General features: G+C 40.2%; 1 protein-coding gene across 1 annotated transcript in view; it reads left to right on the top strand.

The window, feature by feature from the left end:
• The window catches only part of LOC109965754 (chromodomain Y-like protein 2), a 23,964-nt gene that overhangs the window by 2,633 nt on the left and 3,107 nt on the right, over positions 1 to 18,224 (top strand). The window contains exons 2-7 of the mRNA XM_020610050.1: positions 6,133 to 6,739; positions 10,154 to 10,371; positions 17,274 to 17,446; positions 17,546 to 17,756; positions 17,922 to 18,065; positions 18,154 to 18,224. The exon at positions 18,154 to 18,224 is cut by the window's right edge and continues 3,107 nt beyond it. Coding sequence (XP_020465706.1) covers positions 6,133 to 6,739; positions 10,154 to 10,371; positions 17,274 to 17,446; positions 17,546 to 17,756; positions 17,922 to 18,065; positions 18,154 to 18,224 — 1,424 coding nt within the window. The remainder of the gene's footprint in view (positions 1 to 6,132; positions 6,740 to 10,153; positions 10,372 to 17,273; positions 17,447 to 17,545; positions 17,757 to 17,921; positions 18,066 to 18,153) is intronic.

The following is an 18,224-nucleotide window of genomic DNA, read 5'->3' as shown; positions in this document are numbered from 1 at the left end:
CTCTCATGTGGCTGCGGCTCTCTGGTCTGACTGTGGTCACTGGGTGGGCGGCAGACCAGTGGGTTTAGTCAGCAAGACAGAAACGTGAATGAGCTGTAAATGTGTGTACACTTATGTTCCACAGTATATTTAACAGCTTATATAAAAAGAATCCTACTGTTTGTTACATTAATTTCTTAAAGATTTATTAATTTATTAAACATCTGTAATCTGATGGGGTCACAGTGCTGGTGACAGCTGGAGATGAGTGTAAACAGATATGACATATGTTTATTTAGATGTTTCTATAAATCTAAGCTCATAGTCTGACCCAGCAATAATGATTATAATGACTTGCAATTGTAAAAGCACTAGTGTTACAGTGAATGTACATTTTTATACATCTGTAACACATTTAAAAATCCTGTTCAACAGCATTTAATAGCTATATAAATGTGCAGTAAATTTAATCAGACTAACAGAAATGTTAAAGCAAGACCATCCAGCCCTCAGCTTATTCAAAGCTCACTTTAAATTACATTTAGTCCAGTTTTTATATCTTAAAGTCTTTAAAGTTACACTACAATCATTCTCAAAAATATTCACATAATTTCTAATATGACCAGTAATCATGATTGTTCCATCAGCTCGACCAATCACAAGATGAGAAATGATTATTCATAGCTTAGTCTTGTATGGTTAAAGCTTCACTTTAAAAAAGAACCTAATGTACACTACATGGTTCAGTGCAGGGACACTGGTTGGTAGCATGACAGTTGACTTCATGTCTGCAGAATCACAGTGTTAGAATGACAGATAACAGACGTACATACATTCTATTATTTAATTTAATTTAATTTTATTCTATTTATGAATCAACTATGTCTAATACCATTAAGAATGTGAGGATCGCATCTCTGCCTCTGACTGATTTATTATAAAAGCAGTATCATTATTAAAAATAGGTTGTGGATAACAAGCTAATAGACTAATGTCTGACCAGGATTTTGAGCTTCTGCTCCCAATGTAAACGTCTGCAGATTAATGTGCTTTGATATGGCCTGTCAGACAGGTTCTTGGCAGGATGGAGGAGAAGCTCTGGGTTTGTTGGGGTAAGTTACTGTGGTAACTGACTCAGAGTTAAAGTGATCTCTGTTTCTGGAACTGAAAACCTGCAGTTTCCCTCCACACTGGGTAAAGAAGCTCCATGTTTTCACTTAACCTGCTTGTCTGGAATATTCCCCTGGTCTGGTGCGTTTCACTAACACTGAGTGGTGAAATTTGTGTAGTGATGCAGACCCAACATGACTGATGGGTGTGGTCAGAAGTGTGCTTTCTTGCACCTGTAACTACTAAGCGATATCCTGTCAGTGTACATTACACACCTGTCTGGACATCCTGAGATATACCACTGTTTGAGCTTCTCACCTTGGGCCTGGAGGTTGCTGAAAAGGAGTTTGCCAGCAGAGGGAGGATATGCCCACTACCACTCTTCCAGCTCAGTCTTAAGTGTTACTAAACCTCTGGTCTGTGTACACAACTAGGCCTGTCTGTCTACCTCCTCCACTTTTCTCTGCATATGTCTCTGCTGTGCTGGTGCATGGTTAGATGCAGCATAAAAAATATGGGTCTTGTTAATAATCTTCTTTTTGTCTGTATTGTAAAATCTGTTTTCATGTTTAACTATTGAAAGGTTAAGGGCAACACAGAAAATGAGACCAGCATGAAAATGAGGCCAGGTGATTTAGCCTATATTGGTGCAACAGCTGTTGGCAAACTATACTGTCTCTACAGGTGACACAGTATATTCTGAACTATGCAGCTCTGCTCCCCCTCAACTTATTTAAAAAATCTAATTTACTGTGTATCTTTTTATCCAACAGAAAAAGCTCAACAGTTCTTAGATTTCAAAACAAAATAATGCGCTGACAGATTTGCTAGTCTGCTATTTTGCAAAACTGTCAATCTCTCAGAACAGCTCCCCAGTGTCAGAAGAGCACAGAAGGTCAGTTAACAGTTAAATCCAAGCGTTGTGTTTTAAGATGTAAATTATTTATGAAGGTATCTACGTTGCTAGCCTTGTGTAATACTATGCACAAGTTTGGAGAGAAGCAAGTGTAACTCTGCCATCGAGCGGGAAACCGCAATGAAAATAATTTACTTAAAACACGTGGAGCACTTCTGCCTGTGCAGTTTAAATATGTCACTGTGTTTTAGTTATTTACCTTTTTTATGTTAAACATTTATTTAGGTCCTTGTTTGAAACTTTCCCACCTTCCTCCATATCTGGCTCAAGAAACAGCAGGCAATGTCAGGTCTCCTTTAATTTCCACTGAAGTGAATATTCACAGACTCACTTCCTACAAAGGGATGCATCATACTTGATCTTATGCCTGTGTACCTTCACAAGAACAAGCATGCTTCTAATGGAATCTAGCACAGTAGGAAATGATGAAAATTATAATCTGTTTGACATAAAACTGGATTTATAGTAAATGAAAAGGGTTGATAGTCTCACCAGATGCCGTATCATCATCATATTTGATCAGGCATTATCATGCTGTAACTTGTTTAATTCTTTGTCATATTGCTGACTGATATGAGCTGAATGTTTGCAGTGGGCGGATCTTTGCTAGATGTGTGTTACTGAATAGGAGGAGACCACTTCATCACTTCCAGTGTGAACCTCTTGGCCAACAGGGGTCAATGCAGGTTAGGTTAATTGGAGACTCTAAATTGCTTGTAGGTTTGAGTGTGAGTGGTTGTCTCTATGCATCAGCCATGTGATAGGCTGGTGACTGTTCAGTGTGCCCTGCCCCTTGGCCAGTGTCAGACGGAATCGGCCCCTGGGGGAGGGGGTTTCTAAAGCTATCCAACCATCTGACAAAAACAGTTTGGAAGGAATATGAGGCCTACTTTACTGTTTAGTCATCATGGTTGACATTGCTGCTGCTGGGGTGTCGGAATTTATACCCTGCTGATGAACACTTTGGCTTCTGGTTGGTGCTGGAGGAACCAATGTGTCACATTTACTTATTGTCTACAGCTCATGCTTAAGTAGGTTTGAGTGTGAATCTAAACCTGTGCAGTCTGTGTACACAGGTTTCCCCCAAGCTTTCTCTTGTTTTCTATGCATGTGTCTTTCCGCAGTGCTCTTAAGTGTGACATTGTCCAGCAACCCAATTGCCTGACACCCCTGAAGCTCACCCATCAAAAGCTGTTTACTCCTGTTAATAAGCGCAGCACTGAGGACATGATGAATGTTATTACCACAGCTGCACTAAAGCCAATAAGAAAACCTTTCAACCATTTTCCAACCATCAGTTTCATAGCCCGAAACCATACTAATAAATGTCATATGATTGTTGTTTAACATGCTCTCATTATACTTTTACTTGTCATTTGCTGAATGCTTAAAGCCTTAAAGACCAAATAAGCTGCATTCAGCATTTATCTTAACTCTAAGGGACTGCTGTAAAATCAGAAAAAGCCTGAGGATGGTATTGTGTGTCATTTTTATTGTATATTTGTCAGCATACCTCATCCCCCACGCCCCCATGTTGGCTACATCAATGTCAGGCAGTGATATCCAACCAAAACCTGCATATTAAACATTTGGATTGTGTGATTTGTCAGACCCCCTACTGGAGTGGACTTCCAGTCCACAGTCATTTTATTAAGTTTAGTATGCCACAATATTTGTCTCTTTAAAATATGCATGTTTGTATTTAATCAAATTCTGAAGTGTGATGACGTATTGGCCAGAAATTTCACCTTGGGTCTAATCAGCACCTTTTTAAATTGCACAAATCAAGTTGAATGCAATCAAATTGAATTGCAAGCAACAGCTCACACTCTTATTATCTGAGTGATTAATCACACACACACACACACGCATGCACCCACACACACACACTATGTGAAGTTATAAGCAGACACCATCATAGTCTGTTAGCAAATGATAAATGAATATGTAACTGCTCTGTGGTTTATGCAACAACCTACTTTTTAAATCCATAGTCAGTAGTTTATTTGAATCAAGGTAAGTTCACTAACTTTGCTGACAGCGGAAGACAGAAAAAAAATCTCGAGTATGATAACATACTTCCACAGAACTGGACACCTGCACTTCATTAGGGTTTCTTATTTCATGCCTTATATCAACTAACACCTGGGCTCATTTCTGACTAGTCACAGCACTAATTAAGCACCTGTGTCAAACAGTCACATTTTCTTTTTGTAGCATTAGCTGGCCTAATACAATTTAAAAATGCACAGGCTTTTCTTCAAGTGTTGGTTTGACCTCAAACTATCGATGTTTAAGGTTTCTTCATGATAGCTGCCTGCAGCTCATCTCAGCTCCACTCTGGTCTCTTATCTGTCTTCTGCAGGGAATTAGCCCGTATCTTAAGCTTGACATGTGTCACAAAATGTACCTTTTTAAGATTTGGCACACCCTGATGTCTCAGAATATAATTCAACATTATAATATAGATACAGTATATATATATTGTTCATCCTCTGGGAATTACGAATGTGCTTGTTAATTTAATGGAAATCTGCCTGTTAGATTTAGATTTTTATTGTGTATAAATTTTGATAATCTGGCCTGCAGGTTGTTCAGGGATCATGAATCACTACAAATTTTCAGTCCTGTGGCCACTGGACCCACAGTGCAGCCATGCATGGTGCTAGGCCATGAATTACACCCACAAAGTGGCCATACGCTCTTATAAGGTCCCACTTTTCAGGAGCATAAAATCATATGAAGGGCCTCGGATCCTGTAAGTGCTATTAAAATTAAATAGGACACCCATATAAAGCATTTCAGTAGAACATAGTAAATGTTTACCTGAGGCATATTCCTACATTTACGCAGATAATAAATAATGATTAATTCCTAGCTGTCTGTTAGTTTCATTACTGCAATGACTGGTATTATTCTTAGCTTTGAGCTTTTTTGTAAAAGGAAGAGCTTCTGTTTTGTAACTGTGTCATTTTAAACCAGCAAGAATCTAGTACGCTACTAAAGCAGCCAACAAGCTTGCTGGAGAAATATATGTGTTCAAGACGGAGATGATAGTGGATGGAAGGAGAGGAGAACTCATCAGCCACTGTTCATCCGGGGGCTCAAAGTGGAGAGGGTGAGCAGCTTCAAATACTTAGGCATCCACACCAGTGAGAACCTCACTTGGACACTCAATACCACCCAGCTGGTCAAGAAGGCCCAACAGCAGCTGTACTTCCTGAGGAGGCTGAGGGGTTTGGCATGTTGCCTAGGATCCTTTGCAACTTCTACAGTTGCATTGTTGAGACCATCTTGACCAGCTGTATCACTGTCTGGTATGGCAGCACTACTGCTATGGACTGCAAGCACTTGCAGAGAGTGGTAAAGACTGTGGAGAAGATCACCAGGACTCCACTGCCCTCTCTGCAGAGCATTTACCACCTCAGGGTGCGTAGGAAAGCTGCCTCCATCCTCAAGGACCCCACCCACCCCCAGCACGGACTGTTCGCCTCCCTACCCTCTGGCCGGAGGTTCAGAAGTGTGAAATGCAGGACCTCCAGGCTGAAAAACTTTTTCTTTCCCTCTGCCATCAGACTCCTAAACAGATGACTCAGGATCTACGCCATGTAATTCCATCTGTGCTGTTTACATGCTCATTTTGCACAAGCATAATTACACAGTCACTGCTGAGTATTTACACTCCACGGCTCCCACATAGCATATATTCTCTCTGCATTATATTGTGTTCTTGTTGTATTTTATTTGCCCTCTTCAAATGCTCCTTTAAAGTGCCTTAGATTTGTGATTTTACTGCCTATTTAGATTTGTGTTATTGCTCAAATGCTTTATATTTCACGTGTATTATGTGACATTCATATGGACGGCAAAGTAAGAAATTCATTGTACAGGGAAACATGTTTCCTAACTGTACATATTACAAACAAACACTTTGACCTTTGACCTTGATGAACCAATTTTTGTTTCATTTCATAAGATATTAAAACCTTTATGTGTGGAATTTGAACATTTTGACCGATCAGTTTATTAGTACATAAAATTTATTTTCCCTTAATGCTTACTTATGGATAAGTGTTTTGGGAGTTGGAAAACCTTTCTTCTTAATTATTTAGTCTTTTTGCCTCCAGGTGGAGCGGATTGTGGACAAGAGGCGGAACAAGAAGGGTAAGTGGGAATACTTGATTAGGTGGAAAGGTTACGGCAGTAAGGAGGACACGTGGGAGCCAGAGCACCACCTACTGCACTGTGAGGAATTCATTGACCAGTTCAACAGCTTGAGACTGCACTCGCACAAACGACCCAAAGTTCCAAAGAATCGTGGAGAGCCGCTCATCACCAGTCACCCATCTGCCACAGACAACACCAGAGCTCGGTCTGAAGCCAAGAAAAAGAAAAGGACTTGTAGTCCAGCAATAGGGGTCCGGGTAGGAACTGTTCTAGGGATCGGAAGTGGAGGCTCACGGCTCACTCAGAAGCACAGGAAGGTGGGCGTAGGACCCGGGAAGCATGCTTTAGGGGACAGAATGAGCAAAGCCATGTCATACAAGGCTCCTCCACCAGGGGCGCCTCACTTTGTTCCTCCATTGAGTGTTCCTCATAATGGACTCCCAAATGGAGAGATGGAGCCCCTCATGTACAGGACAGCAGCAAGATCACATAGACTGCCCTCAGACAGAGTGGACGAAGAACTAGGAGACATGGATACCACTAGACAGCAGTTCACCACTGAACGAGGTAAGATGTTAAGATAGTAAATAAAAAAAAAATTAAAAAACAGGTAATAAGCAGGTAAATGACAAGAATCTCATATGGCCGTTTATTCATTATTAGCAAACACAATCTCCCATAAGAGACCATGTCTGGTAACATTATGGAAATCACAAAGGTTTCATTTTCTGATATCTTCAGTGGACCCCAGAAACATGCTTCATTTTATGGAAAATCCAGGAATGAAATGTTCAGTGAGAGATTGTCTTGAGCTATCCATGCAACAGAGGCTAGCCCAGATGTGATGTCAGGACTTCACTTGATCGCTTTATATCAACCAGTATTAGTTTTTTTCTTACAAAACAGAATTGAGTAACATTAACAAACATGCTTGATAAGGATGTCTTAAATGTGGTTGTTAAGGAACTGAGAACAACAGAGATGTGAGTAGGACATTTTACAGTTAAGAAATAAACTTATCAGTGTTTTTGTAGCCTGGTCTCAGACCTTTGCTGCCCACATTGAACATATTTTTCAGGGATATAAATAGTTAAGTGAAACAAAATGGCAGTTCAGTCAGATCAACAAGCTAGTGCTCTGTGATGATATTATTGGGTTATTGGGTCATACGCCTATATGATAAATCTGTGGTAAGCTCAAGCAGCCATTATCAATCATGCATATAAGTCAGTTTTGGTTCTAATGCAAAATGTTCTGGGATGCACAATTTTCTACATGGGTATGTATAATAGGAACTGAGAAGATCTTGGTAGCTGCATAGCAGATTGCACATTTATCTTTTTGACTTTTTTTTGTGGTATGTCTAAGTATTTTCTGTTACGTGATAGATTGCACTGCTTATAAAGATAAATAAAGTCGATTTTTGTAGGCATACTTATACTGTATACTGAAGAGACTTGTGCTGACACATCTCGTAAAGCTCCTGCCATGGTTCTTTACTACAGGAGCAGCTGATAACACCTTTGGATTTCTCATGGGTCACAGTCCAGGGCTTGTACCACTATAGTTAATTATTAAATATGGTTTCAAAAAGTCATCTTGGCTTATTTAACAGAAGTCCAGATTGGAATGGTTGGGTAATTTACCGCATCGGCAGCAGCAGCATTAATATGAGGTTTGTCCATGTCTATAATGACTCTTAGGGAAGGTTTTGTCCTCTGTTGTGGGTGTCAGAAACATACTGTTATGTTCAGATACCCAATAATACATAGAATGTTTGCACTAGGCCAAGGCATGTACCCTGTGTGTCTTAGGGTCTAGCTGACTGTTGGTTGTTGGCTTCTTTTTCATAATTCCAGCCATGTTAACCAACATATTGAACGAGTGGCAGCAAGTGTAAATTTTGGTGCTTCATTGCCAGTTCTAGACAAGAATGTGCACTTGAAAATAGAAAGATCTCATAAAAGATCCATATGGAATCCGTCAGTTGTTCACTCATTTTGAAGCACCACACTTGATTAGTGAGTGTGAGATGAGAGCTTCTCTATGTGAGAACGCTAAAATGGGTATCACTCCAGCAGCCGTTTTGAATCCTAATCTCCAAATCATCAGAAGACTGCACCGCTCACTTCCTTTAGCACCTTCAGTTCCACTCATTAACTTGCTATACTAGCTGAGGACGTCACAGTGATTATGGACTCAGTGGGCTGGAAGCAAAATGTGCAAATGAGGTCATGTGAACTGAACAAAACCAGATGTTAGACCAGTCACAACATTAAAACCACCTACTTAATATTGCGTAGGACTCCTTGTCCCACCAAAATGGCTCTGGCGCATCAAGACAGAAGATCTCTGAAGGTGCTTTAAGGTACCTGACATCATGACACAAGCAGATTTTTTAAAGTCCTGTTAGTTGGGAGGTGGAGCCTCCATCAGACTTGTTTGTCCAGCACATCAGTGCAGTGAGTAGGTCCACATACAGGCTGGGGGAAACCAATTATCAATGAGTGACAAAAAAACGTTTTACATAGAGGATCACATGCCTTATTCGGGTGAGTATCAAGACACCATGAATATTAAGAATCTCATCAGAATGAGTAACAAGGTCTGATATGAGTTCTTTAGATTTCTAAAAAAAACTGTGAGTAAAGGGCATAGTGGTCTAGAGTACCACGAGATCAATGGTCAGAGTCTGATGCACTGGATACAACTGTTTATAGATGGAGGTACAAGAGCCTAAAAAAGATGAAAGAAATATCCAGTTTGGAGATCAAAATGAGAAAAGACTTGTAAATTAATGCAATACCTTGTTTAGTAGCCTGAGCAACATGGGCACTGGTATACTCAGGTGGGGAAGCTTCATTTAATGGAAAGAACACTTTTGGTTTGAGCCTAGTTTCACACGAACCAATCATATCCAGGTGATGCTGGAGAATCAGATCATTTATCGGTAAGGATTTCATAGTCAGTGATCTGATAATTATCAGACCAGCACACAGCTAAGACAACACTGAAGTTGCCTCAGCACAAGTCTCTGGCTGTCCCTGAGTGGCCCGGCCAAAGCCCAGATTTACACCCCTATAGAACATCTGTGGAGAGACCTGAGGAGTGGAGAGACACTTCCCATCCAGTCTGGTGGAGCTTGATAGGCTTTGCCAGGAAGAGTGGGATAAACTGCCCATATCAGATGTAGAAACCTGGTAGAGACTTAACCAGGAAGACTGGAAGCAGTGATTGCTGTTAAAGGGGCTCCTACAGAGTACTGAACTAAGGGTCTGAGCCACTGTAACGTAGTTGTGTTTCACACTTAAGTTGATGTAAAAGGAAAAAAAAGACATGCACACTGTTGAAGTAAATAAAAACTTGCTGTGAGGAAAAGCATCAGCAGACAGTACAGTCTAGATAGACATGCAGACATGCTGTTTTAAACAAATCGAATCAAGCATGTATCAAAGAAAAACAAGCCATAGTCCACAATATTTTTAAGATTCCTCAGTTTAACCATAAAATCTAAAGCACTGGTTTAGATCATTTCACTGGGTGAAGTGAAAATTAAGGTCAGTGTTTTTCCCACTGACTGATGTTTTTTCCTAAAATGTTTTGTGTAACAGTCCATTAAATTTGTCAAAGTTACTTCTTCATTCAGCTTTGATGTACTTGCAAACTGATATTTGTTATGGACATATAAACTTTAAAATAAGTGGTTTGTAAAATATAGCTAACTAGAGATATGTAAAAAAAAATCACCTGAGTACTTGTTTTCTGCTCTAATAAGCTGTTGGGAAGTTACAGTATATTTACATGTAGCAGTGTTGCTAGAAACTAACATCAGCTTTTTGTACACATGCTTATTAAATGTATATTCCAGGCAGAGTTTGTGTCATGGAGGTGTTTTAGCTATCAGTTTGACCTAAAGATGTCTAATGGCTACATGTCCAAGAAGACAGATTGACTTGTCCTGTCATCCCTCACCTGTGTTAGGCTCCCCTCTTGCCAACGGGAAGATGCAGCTGCACAGTTCAGTAAAGCGGAAGCTGGCTGAGGAGAAATGCTACGTGTTCGACAAGCGGCTCAGGTACAATGTGCGACAGAACGAGAACAACTGTCGATTCCGAGACATTGTGGTCAGGAAGGAGGAGGGCTTCACGCATGTCCTGCTCTCCAGTCAAACCACAGACAACAATGCACTGACGCCAGAGGTGAGAAGAGGCTACACCCCACACACCCATCTACAGCTTATACCTATGAGTTACTATTTTTCATTTTCATTTATGGAAGTCCATCAGACCATACATTCTGTGTTTTTGTGGCATATCAATATATCAAGTCTGACATTTAATTATCTAACTTTTTGAATGGGCCCCAGTTGCTATTGAGCTCTGTTTGGGGAAAAAGAAATAAATGAGAAAAGTTTCCTCAGTAACTGCTGTAGAGATGCCCTGGAGCTATACACCAACTCCTCAACTGCTCCAGGGAAGATTTTCAGGACTAAACCTTAGAAAACTGTGGCTTTATTTGACAGCTGCCAGGTGTGAATATGCTTAGCTCCTTCTTACACAGGGCATTGTTGAAAAAGAGCACGTATACTCAGCAAAAGAAGGTTAGAAAATAGCTCTTGGGCTCTAGCCTTTGTAGAGAGAGAGCGTTGCCTCAATACTGCCTCCTGCCAAACAAGGTTTCTACTAGTAGAGTAATTAGGGAAACATGTAAATCCAGTGTTATGCCATCTGTTGTTATTGCAGCAAAATGTTAGTTGAGCCAGTGTGGAAATTATGCAGCAAGTTCACAGAGGAGATCATTATGTAGAGATTTCCAGTGCTATGTAGGAATGAAGCTGACATATCTGTCAGCGATGACAGAGTTTACAAGAACAAAACTTGACAGATGTTAAGAGATGATGTTCAAAAATGTAAGCTCAACAATCAAATAGCTAAATGCTGTAACTATACAATTATCTATCTTTAAATGTGTTGGTTTATAAAACTGGAGCATTGTCAAAATATAATTTTTAACATGCCCCAAACTAGCAACCCAAACAACTGGACAACTTGTTAGTTTCATTTTATAATGTTATACAGATACTTCGATCCAAAAGAAGCTTTGAAAATAAATTTGAGATGACTGAAAATTCAGATGTTCAGGTTTGATGAAGTCTGAAACAAAAATCTTTGGTAAATGAATAAACTGATGATTTGCCATCAGGTTCAGTGTGTAAACAGGATCTCACTATTTTTAGAAGCACCTTTGATGAGGTCTGATGATAAAGCAGCTGAGTCTTCTCCATAGGCGTTTAGGGTGAAGAATCTGAGCCAAGCTGTGTTCGCTGGCTTTTCACGTGCTTTCTTACAGTCTCCTCCGCAATTTGTCGATCACCTGCTAACTCGTGTCAATCAAACTCCTTCCATGAAATCAACCTCTAATGGTGGAAAAGAATGCAGAAGTGGCACTGTCTGTCATATGTCACTGTGACAAGGGAGATTTAAATTTTTTTTATCACAGTTTCTGATATTCATATTTAACAATATTAAACCTATTTTTGAGTGGCACTTGTTCATGTGTAGGCTCATTATTACCACAACGTGCTTCCTAGGCTTAAACTCAAAAAGATTTTAAAAAATGAATGAGTTTAATAAGGCTGGAACATGTGCATCTGCAACACTCAATGTGGTTTAATGGCTCTCTGCTCTGATGCTGGAGCTTCTTGTATTGTGATGATTCACTCCTTGAATTGGCTTGCCTGCAGGGAAGTACCGGTCTGTGATTGGCTGCTCATTTCCACACTCCAATCAACATCAAGCTGGTGCATTTAAATTTCCTCTTCACTACATGCTTTCTGCAGCTGCACTTTTGAATGCCAGTCTGTTCACTCTTCTGTTCATTTGAACCCTATTTAGTGAATACCGTGCTATTTTAAACATTTCATTTTTTTATTTTTACAGTTGTAATTTAGGAATTATCAACTTGTTGTACCAGCAGTTTTAATCAGCCAAAATATCTGGTTTTTGGAATTATGCATAAATGCTTTTAAAATGTTGATAGATGATGAAAGCAATGAAGATGTCTTCTGCCCTCGTTTTCTGTTTGCTCATCACTAGCTGATAATGACCCAGTACACAAGCTGGAGAGGCCATATGCCATCTAGGTCATTAAATTAGACTGACTAAAATATAGGCAAGGCAGCCTTATTTATATAGCACATTTCACACACAGAGGCGATTCACAGCACTACTTTAAGGCAAGGAAAAACAGAAACAGTATTAAAAAACAATAAGCATTAAAACCAGAAAAAAATGTTAAGACTAGGTGAAAATAAATTTAAAAGATATCAAATAAACAAAGAAAAGGGTCTTAAACATGGTTATCTAGCAGTTACAGTGCAGAAGGTACAGCAGAGAAACCAGTCAAACAAAGGCACAGGAAAACAGGCAAGTTTTCAGTCAAGACTTGACACTAGTGATGGGGCACAGTGAAGGTCATCAGGAAGTCGGTTCCATCTGTGAGCAGCATAGTAGCTAAAAGCAGCTTCACCCTGTTTGGTTCTGACCCGAGGTTCTACCAGTTGGCTGCTTCCTAAGCATCTCAGAGCCCTGCTGGGTTTGTATTTTTCAACAAGATCAGAAAAGTATTTGGGCCCCATGTCGCTGAGTGATTTAGAAACTATCAAAAGCACTTTAAAGTCAGTTCTGTAGGTAACTGGTAGCCGGTGTAAGGATTTAAGAACAGGAGTGATGTGATCAGTTCTCCTAGCTCTTGTTAAAACTCTGGCAGCTGCATTCTGAATGAGCTGAAGTTCTCCAACAGTCTTTTTGGGAAGACCAGACAAAAGACTGTTGCAATAGTCCAGCCCGCTGGAGATCAAGATGTGAATCAGTTTTAGAGCCCTGCTGGGTTTGTATTTTTCAACAAGATCAGAAAAGTATTTGGGCCCCATGTCGCTGAGTGATTTAGAAACTATCAAAAGCACTTTAAAGTCAGTTCTGTAGGTAACTGGTAGCCGGTGTAAGGATTTAAGAACAGGAGTGATGTGATCAGTTCTCCTAGCTCTTGTTAAAACTCTGGCAGCTGCATTCTGAATGAGCTGAAGTTCTCCAACAGTCTTTTTGGGAAGACCAGACAAAAGACTGTTGCAATAGTCCAGCCCGCTGGAGATCAAGATGTGAATCAGTTTTTCTAAATCTTGTCTGGACATGAGACCTCTGAGTCTTGCTGTTGGTTTGAGATGATAAAAACCTGATTTAGTTATGTTCTTGATGTGAATGGTGAAGCTCAAATTTGAGTCAATTATGACACCAAGATTTCTTAAATTGAGTTTTTATAGCTCTAGGATCAAGCTGATCATTAACTTCTGTCCTTTTCTTTTTGTTGCCAAAAACAATAACTTCAGTCTTATCTTTGTTTAACTGAAGGAAATTAGATTGCATCCATGTATTTACTCACTCTGTCCCTGAGTGTCATCTGTCTAACAATGATAGGCAACATTATTATGATCTGACCCAGAGGGAGCAGGAACCAGTGCAGGTTGAATAGCAGTGGGCCAAAATCCCATATAACACACAAAATGATACTTTATTGGGAGATGTTTTCACTCTTGATCTCTTGTGAGTTGACACTTTTTAATAAATCAAAATACAGTTTTTAATGCCTCTTTTCTACAGCTCCCCTGGAGGTCCGTTAATAATTAGTACGTTTAGCCACAGATAATGGCATGTATCACAATCAACTACCTCTAGCCCAGAAATAAGCATCTAGGATTTTCCTTCTCTCAGATTGTGTGATGTGTCTTAGATCTTCTACAGGAGGGTGGTTCCTGTTATGTGCCGTTATGTGAGAAAGAGGCGGACCCAGGTAGCCGACTTCGATGCAAGCAGTGATTTATTATGTACAGTGATGAGGAGAAATAACAAAATGCACAGAGGGAAATAGTGCGTAGTCCTGTCGATGAGTAGTAACCGGGTGTTGACCAACAGTAGGAGGTGAGGAGATGGAGAGCTGGGCCGAGCTGCGTAGGCTGGGTCACTCCTGGGCTGGTCGGTGGTGATGGTGGGGGAATAATAATATACAAAAAACGAGACAGCACGGAGAAAAAATGGCCTAGAGACAAGAACAAACTGGCAAGTGACTGAGGAGTGAAACCGGGTAATATAGTGAGCAACCTAATCAAGTGCAGCTGGTGATAAGGGAGTGAGGAACAGGTGAACGTGATTAGTGTTAATGGGCAAGAGACAGTAGGAAAGGTGAGGGAGGCCAGAGCGGCCAGAGCAAACCTGACAGTTCCGGCTGTGATTCAGCATCATTGCACGGTAGCCTCTACTTCACAGACACTGAAGTGTCCCAAACTGTGCATGCATGTGTGAGCCTAAGCTCATGAGCTGTAGACTTACCAAACTGCTCTGATAACACCTTCTCTGTCTCTCAGTCTCTGAAGCTACAGGAACAAGAGATTCTGCAGATGTGCTTACTGAAAATGTTCATTTTCATTTTTTCAATTTTGACAATTTTTCATCCAATTGGGTGCTGCTTGGTTTAGGAGAGAAAGTCCCTCAAGCTTTAACTAGTTCTCTTTCTAACAGCTTTCTGGCCTAATGTACTGTACCTGCCTGCTCCAATGGTAAACAGCCACTGAAGTGTTTTTGTTCTTGTGATTTATCAGTACACTCACTATAAGAACACTATATTTGTTCATTAAAAAAACAAAGTGAACAAAGGGATATTAGTAGCTTTTTGTATTTGGAAGCTTCTCAGATTCTGACCACTCATTAGCTGTCAACATATTTCTATATTTGTTGTCTAAAATTGAAGGCATTTGTTTGTATAGTCACATACAGTGTCTGTAATGACAAGACAGTATATGTAGGCTTAATTCTTGCACACCTGCCTTTCATTAAGCAGTAATTAACAGGAAGAAAGAGTCCCAGTTGTCCTCTTTGACAGCAGTCACAGTAGGAAAGCACAGGTGTTACTAATAACATTAACGACGGCTCAGCTCAGTTCAAGTGTCCCAGTAAGCCATGACAGTGAGCCAGCATGTACAATAACAGGACCCTTGATAAAGCTCTCCCAAACACCTGGACTCTCTTCAAAACCCCTCTCTATTTACCATATAGTGCCCTATATTTTATGTCTGCCATTTTATTTAAGTGGCTAAATTATGGGTGTGATATAATTGCTTTATAGACCCCTCATAAAAAAGTACTTTTTTCCCAGCGATCCCAAACTATAGCATGTCACATTTATAGATGTGAAAATTGCAGTTGTGGGACTTTACAGCTGTCGGTGATGACATAAAATGATGATGATTCATAAGTGTAAGAAATCTTAATATACTGCTCGCTATGGAGTAAACTACAGTATTGAGTGTCGGATGTATTTGGAGCAGTAAATGAATGAACGAGGGTGTGATTTCCAGAAAAAGACAAGCTATTTATGCTTTTAGAAAGCAAAAACTGTTCCCAAGAAAACAATGTCAAAAAATGGCTTCTGAAAACTGAGGAATCCAACTTAAACAGGTGTGTCAGACCTTAAAAACATTTTAAACCAAAGGTTGTTTGATTAGGGAGCTGAACCATGCAGTTGCAAGCTTGTTTGTTGTGGATACCAGCTTTGTTTGTCTACAAATATCCTTGAGGCCTCTGCTCACTGCACAAGAATATCACTTTGACTTCTTTTTACACCCTCTCTGTTTTACAGAGTGGAACCAGCATCTGCCAGTCCCTACTTCATATATCTGAGCAGGATTTTAATTCACCTTGCTGCAATACTGTGATTTGTAGTCTCTCACACACACACATACACACATTTAGCTAAAGCTGGGGACAGATTATGTGCTTGGTGAAACATAATACAATTTAGTTCACTTTGAGGTTGAATGGTTAATATGGGTCAGAGATGTTAATCTGATTAAAATGCAGTAGTTTAATGTGCAGACTGAGTGCAGAGGGGTTTCCGGACGACTTCCTATCAGGTCATCTGTCTGCTCACTCACTACTGCATCGCATGAGACAAAGACCAAGCACTGATCTGTTGATGCTGAATGCTGCTCTGCTGATATTAACAGGGAGGGAGAAATGTATTTCTCATCAGACTGCATCTCTATGTTGGCCCCATTTGATGAGGTATTGCACTGCAAGAATACTCTGTCTGACCATTGATTTGTTTTCCCACAGTTCCTTTGATTAATTCTTATAGATCAATTAACACAAGAAATGTTTGCATCATATTTTATCTAGAAGTGCATAACATCTCATACAACTCCTAGTTGTCTCATGCTACAGCCAGTAGGCATGTGTAGCTGCTATCGACATGCAGCCAAGACAGCTGACTAAGCAAATGGCATTGGTGAGGGTCCTGTTACTGTTGATGTTTGTAAAAGTGAAGCCTGCAATAACTGAAAACTGCCGCTTTTAAAATAATGCTCCACATCAAAGAAATCCACCAATAATAAATACCTTTACAGCTGGCATTTACTCCTCAGAAGTATCTTTGCATTTTGTAAAATTCAGACATGACAGCGATATCATATTTTAGACATAACCTCTTTTAAAACTCCCTTATATGCTATCACTTTTGTTGATTGAAATTGCTCATTTAATGGAATGGATGTTTAGTGGAATTTCTCAATACTATTCACTCAACTTATTTGAAATGTTTTGTTGTTTATTGATACCATGGTCAAATGACATTTTTAAACAGAAATCATTTGCAAAACAAACTAAAACATGTTTTATATGCAGGTAGCAAGAGACTAAAAGCTTGAATTATAATTTTCTCTTTTTATTAAGCTAGATAAAAGTATGAGCTGAGGGATTTCAACTGTAGAGATATTTAATATATACAGTATGTAACATGAACAAGAGCCTGTATAAATTGGATAGTGACAGTCTGCGGCCCCTCAACTGAAAATATGCAAATTACTGTGCCCTGACTTACGCTAGTTGAAAAGCCTTTTTCAGAGACACACTTTAAGTTTCCATTAACTGTCAGCAGTGTGGAAACTGAAATGAGCATTCTTGCCATCCCATTCTTCCATCTTTTTTTCCCAGCCTTCCCTTGTGTGTCAAGAAACTGAAGAATGTAACACACATCTCTGTCTTTATCTCTGCAGATCATGAAGGAAGTGTGTCGAGCTCTGGGCAACGCTGCTGCTGATGACAGTAAATTATTATTGCTCAGTTCTGTGGGGACTGTTTTCTGCAGTGGCCTGGAACCGTCTTACCTGATAGGGCGTCTGTCCACTGACCGCAGAAAAGAGAGCAGCCGCATCGCAGATGCTGTACAGTAAGAAGAAATCTTTTTACTATAAACACTGGCTCTTATCACTTACCTTTACACTTGAGAGAGTCGGTACTGAGTCTGAGTGTCCTGTGATTCCTTTAGGGATTTTGTGTTGGCATTCATCCAGTTCAAGAAACCCATTGTGGTGGCAATAAATGGGCCTGCTCTGGGCTTAGGGGCATCCATCCTACCGCTGTGTGATGTGGTGTGGGCCAGTGAGAGGGCCTGGTTCCAAACTCCCTGTGCTGCCCTCCATCTCACTCCCTCTGGCTGCTCCTCTTACACCTTCCCCCAGATCCTAGGTGTAGCTCTGGTGAGTCCCAGACATATCAAGGCTTTTGGCAAATTTCCCTTGATCTAATTTGATTTCTCTTATAACCGCCTGATTGCCAGCAGATTTTTCATCAATACTACTTTGGATTGCATGACATTCTGAAAACATTTTTGTCTTTTTCACTCATCCTGTCCCCACTGGCAGGCTAATGAAATGTTGTTCTGTGGAAGAAAACTCACGGCACAAGAAGCATGTAGTCGAGGTCTGGTCTCACAGGTCTTCTGGCCAACAACATTTAACCAAGAAGTGATGCTACGTGTGAAGGAAATGGCATCCTGCAGTGCAGTGGTAGGTCCTGCTCTAAACAAACCAGGAGGCAATGTTTCATTTGAATACAACCAAATGAACCTCTCCTGTTTCTGTGTGTGTTTAAAAGGTTTTAGAAGAGTCTAAAGGCCTGGTGAGGAGTATCCTCAAGTCGGTCCTGGAGGAAGTGAATGAGAAAGA

The sequence above is a fragment of the Monopterus albus genome, unplaced genomic scaffold, assembly GCF_001952655.1.
Source record: "Monopterus albus unplaced genomic scaffold, M_albus_1.0 scaffold4.1, whole genome shotgun sequence".
Classification (NCBI taxonomy): Eukaryota; Metazoa; Chordata; class Actinopteri; order Synbranchiformes; family Synbranchidae; genus Monopterus; species Monopterus albus.
Note: the sequence above shows the minus strand (reverse complement) of the source record. Positions and strands in the feature narration are given on the sequence as shown.